The sequence below is a fragment of the Diorhabda carinulata genome, chromosome 11 (genome assembly GCF_026250575.1).
Source record: "Diorhabda carinulata isolate Delta chromosome 11, icDioCari1.1, whole genome shotgun sequence".
NCBI lineage: Eukaryota > Metazoa > Arthropoda > Insecta > Coleoptera > Chrysomelidae > Diorhabda > Diorhabda carinulata.
Window position 1 is genome coordinate 4132265 of NC_079470.1, and position 17754 is coordinate 4150018.

At 33.5% G+C, this 17754-nt stretch overlaps 1 protein-coding gene across 2 annotated transcripts in view; it reads left to right on the forward strand.

The window, feature by feature from the left end:
- LOC130899596 (neurogenic locus Notch protein) overlaps positions 1–17754 on the forward strand; it is a 262147-nt gene that overhangs the window by 205122 nt on the left and 39271 nt on the right. For both annotated transcript variants that reach the window (XM_057809656.1, XM_057809657.1), the window contains exons 7-8: positions 1067–1222; positions 14317–14499. In XM_057809656.1, coding sequence (XP_057665639.1) covers positions 1067–1222; positions 14317–14499 — 339 coding nt within the window. The remainder of the gene's footprint in view (positions 1–1066; positions 1223–14316; positions 14500–17754) is intronic.

Below are 17754 nucleotides of genomic sequence, written 5' to 3' on the forward strand. Positions count from 1 at the left end.
TACGGCAACAGACTGCCCCCAACCATTTTCGAGAAAAAAAAAATGGATCTATGATTCCCGATGAGGACATGGCACACCAAAATGTTACCTCAACTGAATGGAGAGGTTTTTTTATGAGGGCTTTGATCACTCCAGTATATGAAGTTTTCTTTGTTCATAAATCCTGAGAGATGAAAATGTACCTCGTCACTCATCCACAGGTTGTGAACAAGATTCTCATTTTATTCAACCATGCCCAAGAATGTTTCGCAGAATTGCCGCCGGGCGGCAAAATCTTACGTTCAATGCATGAACCACTCGAATTTTGTAAGGATGATGGTGCAATCTTCGAACAAACCTGTCGGAAATTCCCATGAGCGACATTCTCAGAAATTTGAGCGGATCTCGTACTGCCACTTCTTTTGCTCATTGTTTCTCCTTATCCAAAAACGCAGGATTGACTACCGCCTCCTGTATTTCTCTCGACACAATGCTTCCAAAGCTACTTCCACCTTTCAAAGCATCCTAGATAATCGTCTGGACCTTTTCTACGCCACCACGATAAATTTTTTTAAGCATAATTTGATGTGGGGATTTGGAGAGTTGGAATGCCTTTTTTCCAAAAACTATTGCACAATCAATGAAAAATGGGTAGTGGTTGTCGTGGTGCTATATCTTGGTGAGTTCAGGTAGTACACGGAAAACGCTTAGTCGCTTCAGAATGCTAATATAGATTTTATTCAATTACTGTATGTCTAATAGGAAGATATCGATTAACGTTACATACAATTTGGTCGAACCCAAACATCCAGGTGTCATTTCCAGTGGTTAACTGACTAATCCAGTTTCTACCGTCGCTCTGAATGAAGAAACAAATCGAATCAACCTGTCTGATCGTTAATGCCCTGTGTTGATACACTTACATGATGATCTATATCGATCAGTTGTTTCTTCATTGAGATTATAACGTTCAAACCATTTACGCAAAATTAGAAAATATTTTCAAAACATAATTAACCACCCAGGTTTATCAATTTTCAGAAGCTTTACTATTAACTACATGGAATTTACTTTTATTTTGTTTCAGGTCTTCTCTGTCATTTGGACGATGCTTGTACCAGTAATCCCTGCCACGCTGACGCTATTTGTGACACTAGTCCCATAAACGGATCCTACACGTGCAGTTGTGCTTCTGGTTACAAAGGCATTGACTGCTCAGAAGATATCGATGAATGCGAACAAGGTATGTCATTTTCATAGTATACAATATCAGAGACCTTTTACATATCGATAAATAGTAAGATCAATTCCGCTATTTCTATCAATAGTTCTTTTCTTTTTAAAAAAAGGATTCTAAGGATACTGCATGAGCATTTGGTATGACAAAAATTAGTGCAAGTTAGGTGTGTCGAATTCTCAGCGCAGTGCAAAAACAGAGTCGAGTAGAATGTTGTATAGCATCGAAAAGAAGAGTCAAAACAAAACAAAAGTTCCGAAAAGCACGGAAAAAGTACAATATTTTGAGACTTCGAAAGTATTCTTTTGATTGACTTTAAGGGATCAAATTATTAAGGCAGTTGCGTCAAAAAAATTAACGAAAAAAGGCGTGACAAAATTAACCGACAATCCTCCAGTCCACACTACTTCGCTTTCCAAGACTACTGTACACGAATGTGGCTTCAGAAATACTGAACACCCACTCTATTACCCTGACCTGACGAAAGTTTTGACTTTTGATCTTTTTTCTTTGTTAGGCTAAGAATTCATGAACCGCATTACGTAGATATATTTTTTTCTGGTTGCAATGATAAATATTTCTTCTTAAAATATTGATATACATTAGTAGAATTAATTATATATGAAGGTTCCGGTGTAAACATCACTGGAACACTAAGTTTTTCATTGAAATTCCCGTACGGAGAAAGGAGTAATTTTTAAAATCAAACCATAAACTTTGATATGGTAATAAAATTAGTTCCAACTCAATTTCACCATAGGTATAATAAATAACTTTAGTTCGCACCTTTTTGTCGATTATTTTGTTGTGGCTACCGATATTTCTAGTACATATAATCAATCACTACTTTGATTACAAAACCACCCGAAGGTATGAAAATAATTAGAATATTAATCTAAGTATATAGATATATCCAAGCACTATAATTTCTTAGGTAACTACGATCCGCTCGGTAGACAAATTAGGATCATATAAAGGTCATTGAAGGTCGTTAATTAGCCTGTAAGAGTCGTTCTTAGTTGGCTGTACGAGATGTCGTCGCTTGGATTGTGTCAGAGGTTAATGTCTACTTTGATCTTCAATTAACGATTAATTGTATACGTATATCAAAATATATTTAACTCGTTTTCTTCTCAATAAAATTAGATAATGGGGCGAGAAGAATTTAGTTCAAAAAGTGCCTGATTGACATTTTCAAGGACATAGATCTTTAGTAGTTTTTAGAGGATCACGATGGGTTTTTACGGAATGGTTAGTAAATTGTGTCTGTATTCTCAATCAACTTCTCGTCTTAAACTGGAGTGAAATACGACTGGTAACTGGTCTTTTAACCAACCACGGTCATCTCAGAAGCCATCTCCATGTTATAGGCATCGCGAACGATTCAGAATACCCCTGGTACATGGAAGAGAAAGAAAATGCAGATCAGTTGAGTGTTGAGCTCACATACATGCGAAGGTCAAGCCTTACAGTTTGTGCAGTGACGTTCAAAGGTTCATGAAGTTGCGTAATTAACTTTACCAAGAACATCTTTAGTAAGGTCATGATGGGTTTATCGCATCTCTGAGAAAGCTAATCGTAAGACAGTTTTTACGGAAATGGATGGAAACACCAGACATGAGACAAGCACACATAAATTTCTATCTTATCAATCAACTGCTCGGCTTAAACTAACGTGAAATACGACTGGTGATTTGTCTTCTAACCAACCACCGTCATCTACAAAGCTATCTCCATGCTACAGTCTACTCGAACGATCCACAACAACATATAAGGAGATCAAGCATTATAGTTTGTCGATGTTTAAAGATTGAGCGAGTTTCTTGATTAACTTCTCCAAGGACATCTTTATTAGGGCGATGACGGGTCTCTCACATCTCTGAGAAAGCTAATTGCAAGACAGTTTCTACTGGAATGGTTGGAAACACCTGAAATGAAACAACATATACATACACATAGATGTACATTCTGTCTGTCTTACCAAGCAACTGCTCGGCTTAAACTGGACTGAAATACGACTGGTGATTTGTCTTTTGACCAACCACCGTCAGCTACAAAGCCATTCCTTACAGTTTGTCCAGTAGGGTTTAAATATTCAGCAAGTTGCCTGATTAACTTTTCCAAGGGCAACTTCTGGGCTTCAACTAGCGTAAGATACGATCACGATAATTTTAGACACCATCTCAATGTTATAGGCATCTAGACGATCTACTGGTACATGGAGAGAGAAGAAAGTGTAAACCACGACATCGATTAGTGTTCAGCATCCACACGTACGAGGTTAAAACACATGAACAAGCCATACAGTTTGTCCAGTTACGTTAAAAGTTTCATCAAGGTGTCTGATTGGCTTATCCAAGAAGATCGGTCTTTTCTATTTTTTATTTTCTTTATTTCTCACAGAATATCCTTCAAAAATTTATTTGTAAAACGCTGCTGCTTGAAAATAATGTGGATAGTGAAGATAATCGATGTACGGATCACCGACCTGTACCGATTAGACACGGCATTGTTACTTGAGCTTTATTCGTTTCTTCCTCTTCATCATTCGACCAATGTCTATTTCTATAACATTTTTCTCGGTTTTGATTAAAAAAGTATTAATTTAAGTTAACAAATAAAGATAAAAAACTCTCGTATTTACAATGAAAAACAAATAAAATACAGTGAACTGCTAAAGTATAGAATAAAATGATTGTTACGGTAACGGAAAAATTTTATAATGTTCACATGACGAGGCGACTTAATTTTTTTAACTAAAATCGTGATATCACATTCTAAAATCTAAAATTTTATATTTAAATATGTTAAATTAAATTTTTATAATATAATAATTTCTTAAAAACAAAAGAAAAATAATACCATATGAAAATGAATTTTCGTTGCTTTCAATACGTCAGTTAAATATCTTAAATCCGCCTTTCACATTGTAATAAAATTTATCGGTGATTGTATATATAATTAAAAAAAAGTAATTCTGGTTATAATATAAACAGAATTACACTCCTATCCCAACTAAAATATTAGGTAATAAGTATGCAATTAAAAACAACTTAATAGCTTGTTCTAGACTCTTAATATGTCCAATTTTTGTTTTTCTGTCCAATCCAACTTCTTAATTTTTTTATTTGACGTCTTAGTGGAGCTTCCTTCACCGCCACCCTTCCAAAAAGGTCAACTTTTCTGAATCTCGTTTTCATTATAGATGTACTCAAAGGCAGATCCCTAGATTCATTGATCTGAGCTGCTATCTCCGAGCCAGTGAGTCGTCGATTTCGTTTACTGATCAATACAATACGTTTAACGAATCTCCTAGTGGAGAAATATTTTTTTCCACGTTGTATTCCATGCTACATCGAGGTATTTTTAATTCGGCCTCACATAATTATGTCTTGGTCTTGGTCCAAAAAGTTTGAATCGCAGCACGTTTTCGCGTCTCACATGGCTAACTGGGAATAAACTACAATCATAAACACCGAGGAAATAATTCACAGTTGAAGAATAATACACCATTTCGATCTACGTTCGACAATATGAAAAAAAAATTTGTTAAATATGTATTATTTGAGGAAAAACTTTTGACCGATACTGTATATTTAAAACTTACAAGACTTCTTCGTTTTGCTTCATTGCATAAATTTTTCTATTCGAAAATCTGTTGACCAGTTGACATATTTTCAGGACCTATTGTCAAAACTCAACATCAAATTTTGTATTGCTGTTAAAATATAGTTAAAAACTAGATAATACGTTGAAATTTCAATAGTTTAGTTTGTAAAGTCAACCACATCCTGTTTTTTCTAAACACGTTTGGACTTTTATCATACATAAACAATTTCGTGATGTAAATCTCGACAAAATATTTATTATCTTATTTTCAAAACCTTTAAAAACAACATTATAAAATGTGTTGATAAATATTGATTACAGATTTCACCTCTGAAATAATTTGGAAAATATATTCTGCCGGTCATTGAAGGGGGAAAACAACTACTTTCCTGGCTAATGTCTAGACGAATATTGAATTACAACTTCTATTTAGAACGTGATGGAAATCGACCCTTTTGTCGATATTAACATCCCCAATGGCTCGCAATTGCAAGCAGAGGATGTAACTACTGACTAGTTTCGACGTTATTACATCTCATCAGAGCAGTTTAACACCCCTCGTTCGGGCTTGAGACCCGAACTGAAGACAACGTGGAAAAGTGTTGCTATTTGGTACATGTAATTAAACATTTCCCAAAAAACGCTAAAAACCGCTAAGTGGCGCAATCCTCATTTTCAACTACGAACCATTGATCTAAATCTAGGTAGTTGCCGGATAATATAGATTTCGATGGTAAATGAGGTGTGCAAAATGAATCGAAATAAAGAATTTCTGCTATTCACCTTTGAAATAATTTCGAAAATCAATATTTCGAAAATATATTCCGCCGTTCTTCAAAAGGGAAAACAACTACTTTCCTGGCTAATGCTTCGACATCCTCAGTGGGGATATTATGTTTCCAGATTAAATATTCTTATGATTAGAGTTTGTGATGATCGTAGGAGCTTACATGGAGTTAATATTAAATATAGAGAGAGCGAAATATGGGAGATTGATCTAGTGGGCTCGAATTACAGGTAAAGAAAAAGATAATCGGTATACTACTCTAAGTCTTTCGCGCGTAGACTTCTTTGTCGTCTCCAACTTCTATAGGAGATTCCGGAGGTCTTCTTTTTTTGTTAAGGGTTAGCCCGTTGGCTATTATACTTTATCTTCACGGTTGGTAGGTTATCGTACTGTCTGTTTGTGTTTTAGCTGTCTCAGGTAAACCTTTTTCAACCTTCTTCTGCAAAAAAGGATCTAATTCGAGTGGTCCTTCGTTTTCTTTACAGCTGTCCTCGATGTATATAACTATCCTTTTGTGGGTTGACTCAGAAACCTGGGATCTTATTTTATCGTGTTGTATATTCCTCACACATGTCACTCTATCTTTAATACTAACTCTATGAGATTTTATAATGAGGTAGCTCTCTTTCAAGAAAAGCTTTTAATTAAAAATGGCCCCGAATATGTCCAATAATCATTGCAAAATCTTCCCTCAACCGCGACCTGTAAAATCCTCCTTTTAAGATATTTGATGGTTTTGAGCCAATTAAAGATGTTGTCTTTGTTGGTGAACTTTCTATTTTATTTTTCTATTCTATTATTAGTCCAGATATTTTTTGGTTTCGAAATTTTAATTGCGTCTCGTTGTAGTACCTCTTTCGAACAGTTAAATTATCATCGTCATAGGCAGATATAGAAGATGACAGGCCGGACGGGTTTAAATTTATTAACGCCCCTCGTAACAATATCAACTAGTCGTAGGACAACTTTTTTGAAGATTCGTACCCCGCTGCTACAAACAACGGGTTGAGGTTCTGAGGAAAAAAAATGAAGATGCCCATTGTGATGAGATGTATGTATAAAACAGATACAGATTGAACTAGGGACAATGAGTGGGCGGAATTCAGATGAAAACGATTGTAAAATGATAGAAGGAACAGTCACGATAAATATATGATGATGACTGATTCGCTGTTATTGAAATGATGATTGAGGATGTTCCTTTTTTTCATGCTAAAAGAACGTACTAGTTTTTTTCTTGAAAAATTCGATACAATTTAAATCTTAGACAGAACAATTTCGAATCTAAACAAATTTTTTCATATACGGGTTGTGATGCGAAACGTTTTGATTAAAAGTAATTGCAGATACAGTTATGTTTAATATCAGTTCAAGTATAATGTTATCTTATACCAAAAATGGAGTATTTTGGAGATATTTCGATTTTTGTCATAATTTTTAATCTCATTATATCTTCATTAATAAGGAAAGTTTTCAGTGGAAAAAATTGGTCATTGTTACGTGATTTAATACTTTTATTTGAAAAGCGATAGCCCAAGTAATACAAAAGCTGAACTATATTCTACTCTTGAGGAGACTGTTCCTTCGTTTTCACAGTAAAATATTGGAGTTTAAACGAGACTGTACAATTAAGGTGCCTACTCCAGAAATGTTGAAGAAAATCCACTGGTTGATCGTCGACTGAAAATGCGCGAGCTAGTAAACATAGTAGGCATTTCAAAGAGGGCATATTAACTGAAAATTTGGATATGAGAAAGCTGTGCCCACAATGGAACAAAAACAGTGTTATGAAGATGTTTTCATCGAGTGTTTGGCAAAAAACGATCAAAATAATAGATTGAAAAAGTTCCAAAGAAGGCAAAGACCGTTCCATCTGCAGGAAAAGTCGTGGCGTCGGTTTTTTGGTATGCGCATGGGTTAATTTTCATTGACTATCTTGAAATTTGAAAAACTATCAACGGCGAGTATTATGCAAACTTATTGCAACGTTTGGAGCGAAGAAATTAAGCAAAACCCGCATTTGGATTAAAAGAAAGTGTTGTTTCATCAAGATACTCCACCAACTCACACATCTGTTATTACAATGACCAAAAAGAAATGAATTAGATTTTGAATTGCTACTTCATGCACCCTATTCGCCAGATCAAGCTCCCTCGGAATATTTCCTGTTCCCAGACTTGAAAACATGGTCAAAGATTCTACATCAATGAAGATGTGATGTCGGTGATGTGACGATTCTTATTATAGAAGTTTATGGAGCTAATGCCAGATACTTCTGGTACCATCCTCGTAACTTGATATTAATTAAAATAGCAACATTAATACCTTGTGTACAATTTGCATAGATGAATTAATGATCGTATTCCCGGGTGTGTTAATATGTTTTTTTACGATCACCCGATAGAAACTAATGTACGACGTTAAATTTGCAACTCGAAATCAAGTCAGATCAAGTCTGATGAGTGACTGCCGAGATGCAATTAGTCGCAACTGAAGAACAAGATATATGTTAAAGAGGAAGCATGAAATATCAAGAAATGAACCAGTCTTGTGAGATATAACTACTAATAGAGAGTGAGAGAGAAACGAGTATGTCGATGTGATGATTTATATGGATCATTTGCCCGTACGCGAATATTTATTTCAATGTTAAAACTTTTATTAACGGCCGCTATAAATAATCATTTGCATTAGAAATGAGTTGAAGGAAAATTGTTATTGACCAAATTGGCGTGTATATTTTACTATTTATAATGGGGTTTCATTGAAATTCTGTACTGGTTGTCTCAATGGAACGAGTTAACTTTAGAAATGCGTGAAAATTAATTTTAATTTCGTTGAGCTACCGCTAGAGTACGTAAAGTTAACCCCATTACAACAATTCTTTTCAATCTGAAACGTTATGAAAATGGAAAAAAAATTTACGTCAAATTTCGAACTAGGGGGTTTTTGATATGAAATTTTCGAAAATCAGTTTCTCCACAAACATTTTTTTTTTCGAAGAACGTGAGGAAAGTTGTTCAAAATTAGATTTTCTCGGAAAACATCGCTCACACTCAGAAACTGTTGTGATTTTCGAAATCCCTATAAAAAAATAGATGATACAGTTTTTTGAATACTTTGACTTTGTAAAAATATTTTCAAATTTTCAAAAGTTATAGAAATGGAAAAGTTTTTTACATCAAATTTCGAACTAGGGGGCTTTTGATATGAAATTTTCGAAAATCAGTTCCTCCACAAACATTTTTTTAGCGAAGAACGTGAGGAAAGTTATTCAAAATTAGATTTTCTCGGAAAACATCGCTCACACTCAAAAACTGTTGTGATTTTCGAAATCCCTATAAAAAAATAGTTGATACAGTTTTTTGAATACTTTGACTTTGTAAAAATATTTTCAAATTTTCGAAAGTTATGGAAATGGAAAAGTTTTTTACATCAAATTTCGAACTAGGGGGATTTTGATATGAAATTTTCAAAAATCAGTTTCTCCACAAACATTTTTTTAGCAAAGAACGTGAGGAAAGTTATTCAACATTAGATTTTCTCGGAAACCATCGTTCACACTCAAAAACTGTTGTGATTTTCGAAATCCCTATAAAAAAATAGTTGATACAGTTTTTTGAATACTTTGACTTTGTAAAAATATTTTCAAATTTTCGAAAGTTATAGAAATGGAAAAGTTTTTTACATCAAATTTCGAACTAGGGGGTTTTTGACATGAAATTTTCGAAAATCAGTTTCTCCACAAACATTTTTTTAGCGAAGAACGTGAGGAAAGTTGTTCAAAATTAGATTTTCTCGGAAAACATCGCTCACACTCAGAAACTGTTGTGATTTTCGAAATCCCTATAAAAAAATAGATGATACAGTTTTTTGAATACTTTGACTTTGTAAAAATATTTTCAAATTTTCAAAAGTTATAGAAATGGAAAAGTTTTTTACATCAAATTTCGAACTAGGGGGCTTTTGATATGAAATTTTCGAAAATCAGTTCCTCCACAAACATTTTTTTAGCGAAGAACGTGAGGAAAGTTATTCAAAATTAGATTTTCTCGGAAAACATCGCTCACACTCAAAAACTGTTGTGATTTTCGAAATCCCTATAAAAAAATAGTTGATACAGTTTTTTGAATACTTTGACTTTGTAAAAATATTTTCAAATTTTCGAAAGTTATAGAAATGGAAAAGTTTTTTACATCAATTTTCGAACTAGGGGGTTTTTGATATGAAATTTTCGAAAATCAGTTTCTCCACAAACATTTTTTTAGCGAAGAACGTGAGGAAAGTTGTTCAAAATTAGATTTTCTCGGAAAACATCGCTCACACTCAGAAACTGTTGTGATTTTCGAAATCCCTATAAAAAAATAGATGATACAGTTTTTTGAATACTTTGACTTTGTAAAAATATTTTCAAATTTTCAAAAGTTATAGAAATGGAAAAGTTTTTTACATCAAATTTCGAACTAGGGGGCTTTTGATATGAAATTTTCGAAAATCAGTTCCTCCACAAACATTTTTTTAGCGAAGAACGTGAGGAAAGTTATTCAAAATTAGATTTTCTCGGAAAACATCGCTCACACTCAAAAACTGTTGTGATTTTCGAAATCCCTATAAAAAAATAGTTGATACAGTTTTTTGAATACTTTGACTTTGTAAAAATATTTTCAAATTTTCGAAAGTTATGGAAATGGAAAAGTTTTTTACATCAAATTTCGAACTAGGGGGATTTTGATATGAAATTTTCAAAAATCAGTTTCTCCACAAACATTTTTTTAGCAAAGAACGTGAGGAAAGTTATTCAACATTAGATTTTCTCGGAAACCATCGTTCACACTCAAAAACTGTTGTGATTTTCGAAATCCCTATAAAAAAATAGTTGATACAGTTTTTTGAATACTTTGACTTTGTAAAAATATTTTCAAATTTTCGAAAGTTATAGAAATGGAAAAGTTTTTTACATCAAATTTCGAACTAGGGGGTTTTTGACATGAAATTTTCGAAAATCAGTTTCTCCACAAACATTTTTTTAGCGAAGAACGTGAGGAAAGTTATTCAAAATTAGATTTTCTCGGAAAACATCGCTCACACTCAAAAACTGTTGTGATTTTCGAAATCCCTATAAAAAAATAGTTGATACAGTTTGTTGAATACTTTGACTTTGTAAAAATATTTTCAAATTTTCGAAAGTTATGGAAATGGAAAAGTTTTTTACCTCAATTTTCGAACTAGGGGGTTTTTGATATGAAATTTTCAAAAATCAGTTTCTCCACAAACATTTTTTTAGCAAAGAACGTGAGGAAAGTTATTCAACATTAGATTTTCTCGGAAACCATCGTTCACACTCAAAAACTGTTGTGATTTTCGAAATCCCTATAAAAAAATAGTTGATACAGTTTTTTGAATACTTTGACTTTGTAAAAATATTTTCAAATTTTCGAAAGTTATAGAAATGGAAAAGTTTTTTACATCAAATTTCGAACTAGGGGGTTTTTGACATGAAATTTTCGAAAATCAGTTTCTCCACAAACATTTTTTTAGCGAAGAACGTGAGGAAAGTTATTCAAAATTAGATTTTCTCGGAAAACATCGCTCACACTCAAAAACTGTTGTGATTTTCGAAATCCCTATAAAAAAATAGTTGATACAGTTTTTTGAATACTTTGACTTTGTAAAAATATTTTCAAATTTTCGAAAGTTATGGAAATGGAAAAGTTTTTTACCTCAATTTTCGAACTAGGGGGTTTTTGATATGAAATTTTCAAAAATCAGTTTCTCCACAAACATTTTTTTAGCAAAGAACGTGAGGAAAGTTATTCAACATTAGATTTTCTCGGAAACCATCGTTCACACTCAAAAACTGTTGTGATTTTCGAAATCCCTATAAAAAAATAGTTGATACAGTTTTTTGAATACTTTGACTTTGTAAAAATATTTTCAAATTTTCGAAAGTTATAGAAATGGAAAAGTTTTTTACATCAAATTTCGAACTAGGGGGTTTTTGACATGAAATTTTCGAAAATCAGTTTCTCCACAAACATTTTTTTAGCGAAGAACGTGAGGAAAGTTATTCAAAATTAGATTTTCTCGGAAAACATCGCTCACACTCAAAAACTGTTGTGATTTTCGAAATCCCTATAAAAAAATAGTTGATACAGTTTTTTGAAAACTTTGACTTTGTAAAAATATTTTCAAATTTTCGAAAGTTATAGAAATGGAAAAGTTTTTTACATCAAATTTCGAACTAGGGGGTTTTTGACATGAAATTTTCGAAAATCAGTTTCTCCACAAACATTTTTTTAGCGAAGAACGTGAGGAAAGTTATTCAAAATTAGATTTTCTCGGAAAACATCGCTCACACTCAAAAACTGTTGTGATTTTCGAAATCCCTATAAAAAAATAGTTGATACAGTTTTTTGAATACTTTGACTTTGTAAAAATATTTTCAAATTTTCGAAAGTTATGGAAATGGAAAAGTTTTTTACCTCAATTTTCGAACTAGGGGGTTTTTGATATGAAATTTTCGAAAATCAGTTCCTCCACAAACATTTTTTTAGCGAAGAACGTGAGGAAAGTTATCCAACATTAGATTTTCTCGGAAACCATCGTTCACACTCAAAAACTGTTGTGATTTTCGAAATCCCTATAAAAAAATAGATGATACAGTTTTTTGAATACTTTGACTTTGTAAAAATATTTTCAAATTTTCGAAAGTTATAGAAATGGAATAGTTTTTTACATCAAATTTCGAACTAGGGGGTTTTTGATATGAAATTTTCAAAAATCAGTTCCTCCACAAACATTTTTTTATCGAAGAACGTGAGGAAAGTTGTTCAAAATTTGATTTTCTCGGAAACCATCGCCACACTCAAAAACTGATGTGATTTTCGAAATCTCTTATGGAAATGGAAAAAAATTTTACCATCGTCAAATTTCACACATATGAAAATTTCGAAAATGCTACCCGTTTCTAAAAAACATTTTTAACGGAAAAAATTAGTGGAATTCCATGAAAATTGGATTTTGAGGAAAAATTTTGGGGTGCTCAAACGTAAACTCTATGAATTTTTTTGACGTTATAAAAAATACTAACATCACAATTTTTCATTAGTAGTATGAATTAATTAGATGAATTTTGTAATAATTAAATAATTTTTCTTTATTTTTTGGGTTTTCGGTTCAGAATCGTGAAATACATACAAAAACACACATTTAAAAACTTTTTATCCCCTAGGTGGTTTTTTGAATACAACAAAAACATCTCATTTTTCCAAAAATTCTAGGCACATATTATTGATATCATAACTTTTGCTGCATCTACTCATATTAAAAGCGGTGGCCCCCCTTAAAACTTTATCATGAAAAAACCTGATATGAAAATAAGTTTTCTATCAAGTTAAATACATTAAATTTGTTTTTTGTATTGTTATAAAACTTTTTAAATGTAACTTTATTAATAACAAAGTACAAATTTTCAATAATCTACATTGATATTTACCTGTCGTTGATTAAACTATATACTGATTGTTTATGTACGCGACAATTACTTTAGTTGACTTCAGTTTTACGTTTAAACGTTACTATAGTCAATTTTTATTAATGATAGAGTATTAAAATAACAAAACAATTCACACTCTTTCTATTTGTGGGGTGAATCAGTGGTAACTGTCTCTTACGTTCTCAATTTATTCAAACACTATACACTACACTAACTTATAATAATTCACTTATCACTATCACTTAACTAACTCGAATAATTTATTTAAATGTTTCGATCACTTTGCTCATTAATTCTAATCACTGAGACTATTTAATACAAACAGAACTAAATTGCGCTACATATACTCCTTATATATCCAAAAATAATTATCAAAAAATCCAGAAAAATGAAGAAACAAACCAAATAAATGAATAGACCTTCCTAGAAATTATTCAAAAGAAACAATGTAAATAAACCGCTTGCTATAAAAATTGATATAAAAACATAGATAAAACAAATTCCGGGTATTTCATCGAAACCGGTGCTTTTGCCGAATTTTAGAATTTTGAATCTACTGGTGTATGATGGATTCAAACCAGTTGATAAAGTAAACACACAGAGCTTATGGCCTCTCCAAACCTTTTTCTATTATTCTGTACAGCTTATGGTTATAAGAGACAAATAAAAGACAAAAAACTTTATTAGCTCAAGTACATTTATGAAAGTTTTAGAAAATACTTAATATTTAAATGGGCCGTTTTAAGTTTTGCATTAGTATAAATTAGGATTTATCACTCTCTCTCCTTTACATAAAAATAGACTATAAAAGCTGACAAAGACATTAATGCAGATGAAAATAGACTATATTTAAACTACCAGAAACTAACGGCCCGATAATATTTGAATTGACAGCACAAATTGACAACATTTTAAACAGTAAACTACGTTTACCTTCGTAAAAATAACTCAAAATAAAAAATCCTTGGATCCTACTTATAGGCAACCCTGTATTCAAGTCAAAAACATGTTTTTTTGTATTGGGACTTGAGCAGGAAATCTTCTTGTAGTTTGAACCGGACAGTAAGCTTTTTTTCCATCTTAGATGTGGAATAAGAATGTTATTTTCTAAAAGATTTGATATCGTGGTGATTAATTATTTTGCCTATCAAGTTTTCTTCATCATTTCCATGATAGTTTATTTTAGTTTAAATGTTTATTTTGTTCCAGGATCTCCATGTGAGCATGACGGAATTTGCGTCAACACACCTGGAAGCTTCGCGTGTAATTGTACGCAAGGTTTCACCGGTCCGCGATGCGAAATAAACGTTAACGAATGCGAATCTCACCCTTGCCACAACGACGGTTCCTGTTTAGATGATCCCGGTACATTCAGATGCGTCTGTATGCCAGGTACGTGGACATCCTATTTAATTTTTGTGATTTGGAGGTTATACTTAAATTCATGAATGCCCATTACGCAGGAGATTAATTTCCTTCAAAATAATGACCTGGTTATATTTACTTACTAAAATACGAGGAGTGTCTAAAAAATTAGAAAAAACACAATTAACCGCCTGCATAGTAATCGCAATTGTCCACAACATACTTTTTAAACGTTTGTAATGCTTCTGAAACTGTCAAATCATGCCTCTTTCGGAATCAATCATAGAACGGACGTCACATGTCCTCTAGGGAACAAGAAGTAGTCCGTAGGCGTCTGGTCAAGGAAGTACGCTGGGTAATCCAGAACAGTGATGCCACGCTGTACCAAGAACTGCTGCACGCAGATCGCGTTGTCGTGCAACAGTACCCACTGCGCAGTCTTACTCAACCGTACTCGAACACTAGATTCGTAGTTCTTCGTCGTAGAATGCTTTCCTCTGGGGAGAACGATACTTTTGGGATCGGATGCTCTGTTTGCCGACTTTCGTCCCCACCGTGGCTAAGGCCTCTTTTTAGTACGCAGCCACCAAATAAACTCAAACAAACGCAGTCGGCTGGTAAGGTTTTGGCGTCTATATTTTGGAACCTGAAGGGACTATTCCTCATCAATTTCATGTAATCTTGATATTATGATGATAAGCTTTAAAAGTTGTGAAACATTGACCAAACTCCGGTGAGCAATCCGGAATCGCCAGAGAGGACGACTGAGAGAGAGGGGGGGGGGGGGGAGGGGGGAAAGAAAGAGTATTGCATCTTCCTGATAACGCTCGACTCCCCGATGCTCTTCAAACATAGTAGTAGACAGTTATGCCCCATCTCCTATAAAACTCGGACTTAGCACCTCTTTCGCAAGCTTATGTATCAAATGCTTCGAGAGCGATGATTATTTACGAGTAAATGTCATACGCTTTCTCGTCGGAATACAAAAGCGGGAGCACTGTCTTCTTCAAAATGGAGACTATGTTAAAAACTAGGCAACTGTGCAAGGTTTTCATCCCTTATCTCACACTGACAATTGCTCGTAGTGGGTTTTCCCACGAAGTTTCCTGCTAGGTGGCGTTTTTTGGCATGTCTATGGATCGTCATGTGCAAGCGCGTATGTTTAGCTCATGTCCTTGTTGAAATATTAGACCAGGGATGGAGAAACTACGGCCCGCAAAGCGTTGAGTTTCTGCCCGCGACCATCAAACAAAATTCAAGTACAGCTTTCTTATTATAAGAAATTACATTATTATCAATTGGCAGTAATGGCAGTGCACGTCGCACATAAAACAACATGTGCGAGCGCGGACGTGGATATGAGCGAAAATCGAAAATGAAGTCGAGTAGATGCGTCTGTCGTCGAACGCACTACCCATTTTATAAGTCCCGTTATCTAAGACACTATACCCAAATATAATTTCCCACGTCCGGAAAATAATGGCTATGTTTGGTACAAGCTATTTGTGCGGACAAACGTTTTCAATAATTAAAAAATTGTCTTCGTAATAGGCTTTCGGTTAACCTTTTTTCATTGCTAGAAATTTCAGCATCACAAGTGGAACCGTCTTATGATGAAATCATGAAGAAACAAAAACAGTTCCACAAAGACCAGCTCCCCTCAACCTTTTACTTCGCGGCTAACTTGAGTTCAATTAATTGCAATTGAAAATGTTATTTTTTAATATTGCACAATAAATTAGTGTTTCAGAAAAATTAAAACAATATTTCTATTTTAGTAAATAATGTAATGCCTCAACTTGGCCCGCTATATATTTCGTTAACAAAAAAGTTTCCCCATCCCTGTATTAGACCATTTAATGAGCTTTTTAGACACACCTCGTACGTTATATAATTTAGAAATATAATAAATAAATTATTATTAGAGAAAACGACGATATATTTTGAGTTTCTATAATTTACCGTAAACATACTAAATTAATATTTATTTTCCTCCCGGTTTTGATGTTTACTAATTTACACATTAATCTACCGATTTAGACATGTATCACGAATGAAAATTTTTCGCTTTATTGTTGTAAACGTCGGTAGTGATAGCGCCTTTTATTCGAAACCGGTCCTGAATTAGAATGGGCGAGCCACACTAGTTGGTATTTTATTTTCCTCGGTGTACATACAAATATAGAACCGTTAATACACCAAAGAACTAACGAAGAACTGCCGTAGCCGAAGAACGTTCAAATAATTCACGTTTTGTAATAAAGATAAATGAACTAATAATAGAGATGGGCGGTCATTAAAACGAAAGCTATCAGAAACTAATAATGATAATTGATTATTCCAAAAGAAAAAAAAAAAATAATATGTTTGTATTTGGAGCACTTTAACACATTATATTTTATAAATAAATTGTTTACATACAATAATTTGATGACAAAAAATGTAAGTAATGAGTTTGCATAAGTACAGTCGCCAAACAAGACCTGAAGACGCTAGATTTAGCACAGTGGTCGGCAAAGTGCGGTTTCAGAGCCCCTTGGCTCCTTAAATGCGGCGCCGGAACAAATTTAGTATTTGTCAAAAATTCTCCAAATGCTACAATAACCGAGTTGATATTTTCTCCTTTTGAAATTTACATTTGTAGCTTTGAAATACAATTGGTGGATTTTGAAACAAGTGTAATTGGGAATATACAAGTTGTTTACTTTGAATGACTTGGAAATAGAAGGTTCTACATACATATGCGAACAATCTTTTTAGTGCTTTAGTTTCATTTGGTGTAATAAAGTTAACTAAACAAACTCCGATTTTCTTTAAATTTTGGCTCTTACGGCTAACACGTTAGCCGACTAATGACCTAGCAGATAATTCGACGTACAGGATTTGTTGCACAAAGGACGAAACCTTTATCAACATTCTCTAGAAGTGTGAAGCACTACGGAACTCCAGAGCACTACACCCGAAAGGGTATTATGAAATAGAAGACGAAGATCTCTGGCTACTACAACCATCTCACATTCTAGACTTTTTAAAAGGAGTGGGATTGATGGATCAGTTGTAAACACTGGATTTTTCCAGTATCGCAGCAGGAGATGGTTTGGGTCGAACTGTATACGAGACCCCAAATCCATCCATACATAAATACAAGTGAAGCCTGTAGTGCTGTAGCGGCTACCTTCTATCGAAGACAGACTTCTTCTTCCAGGGTCTGCTTCATTCTAATGAAGGTTGGCAATCATCCTTTGGATTTCCTCACGATCTTCAGTCATACGTATTAGATTT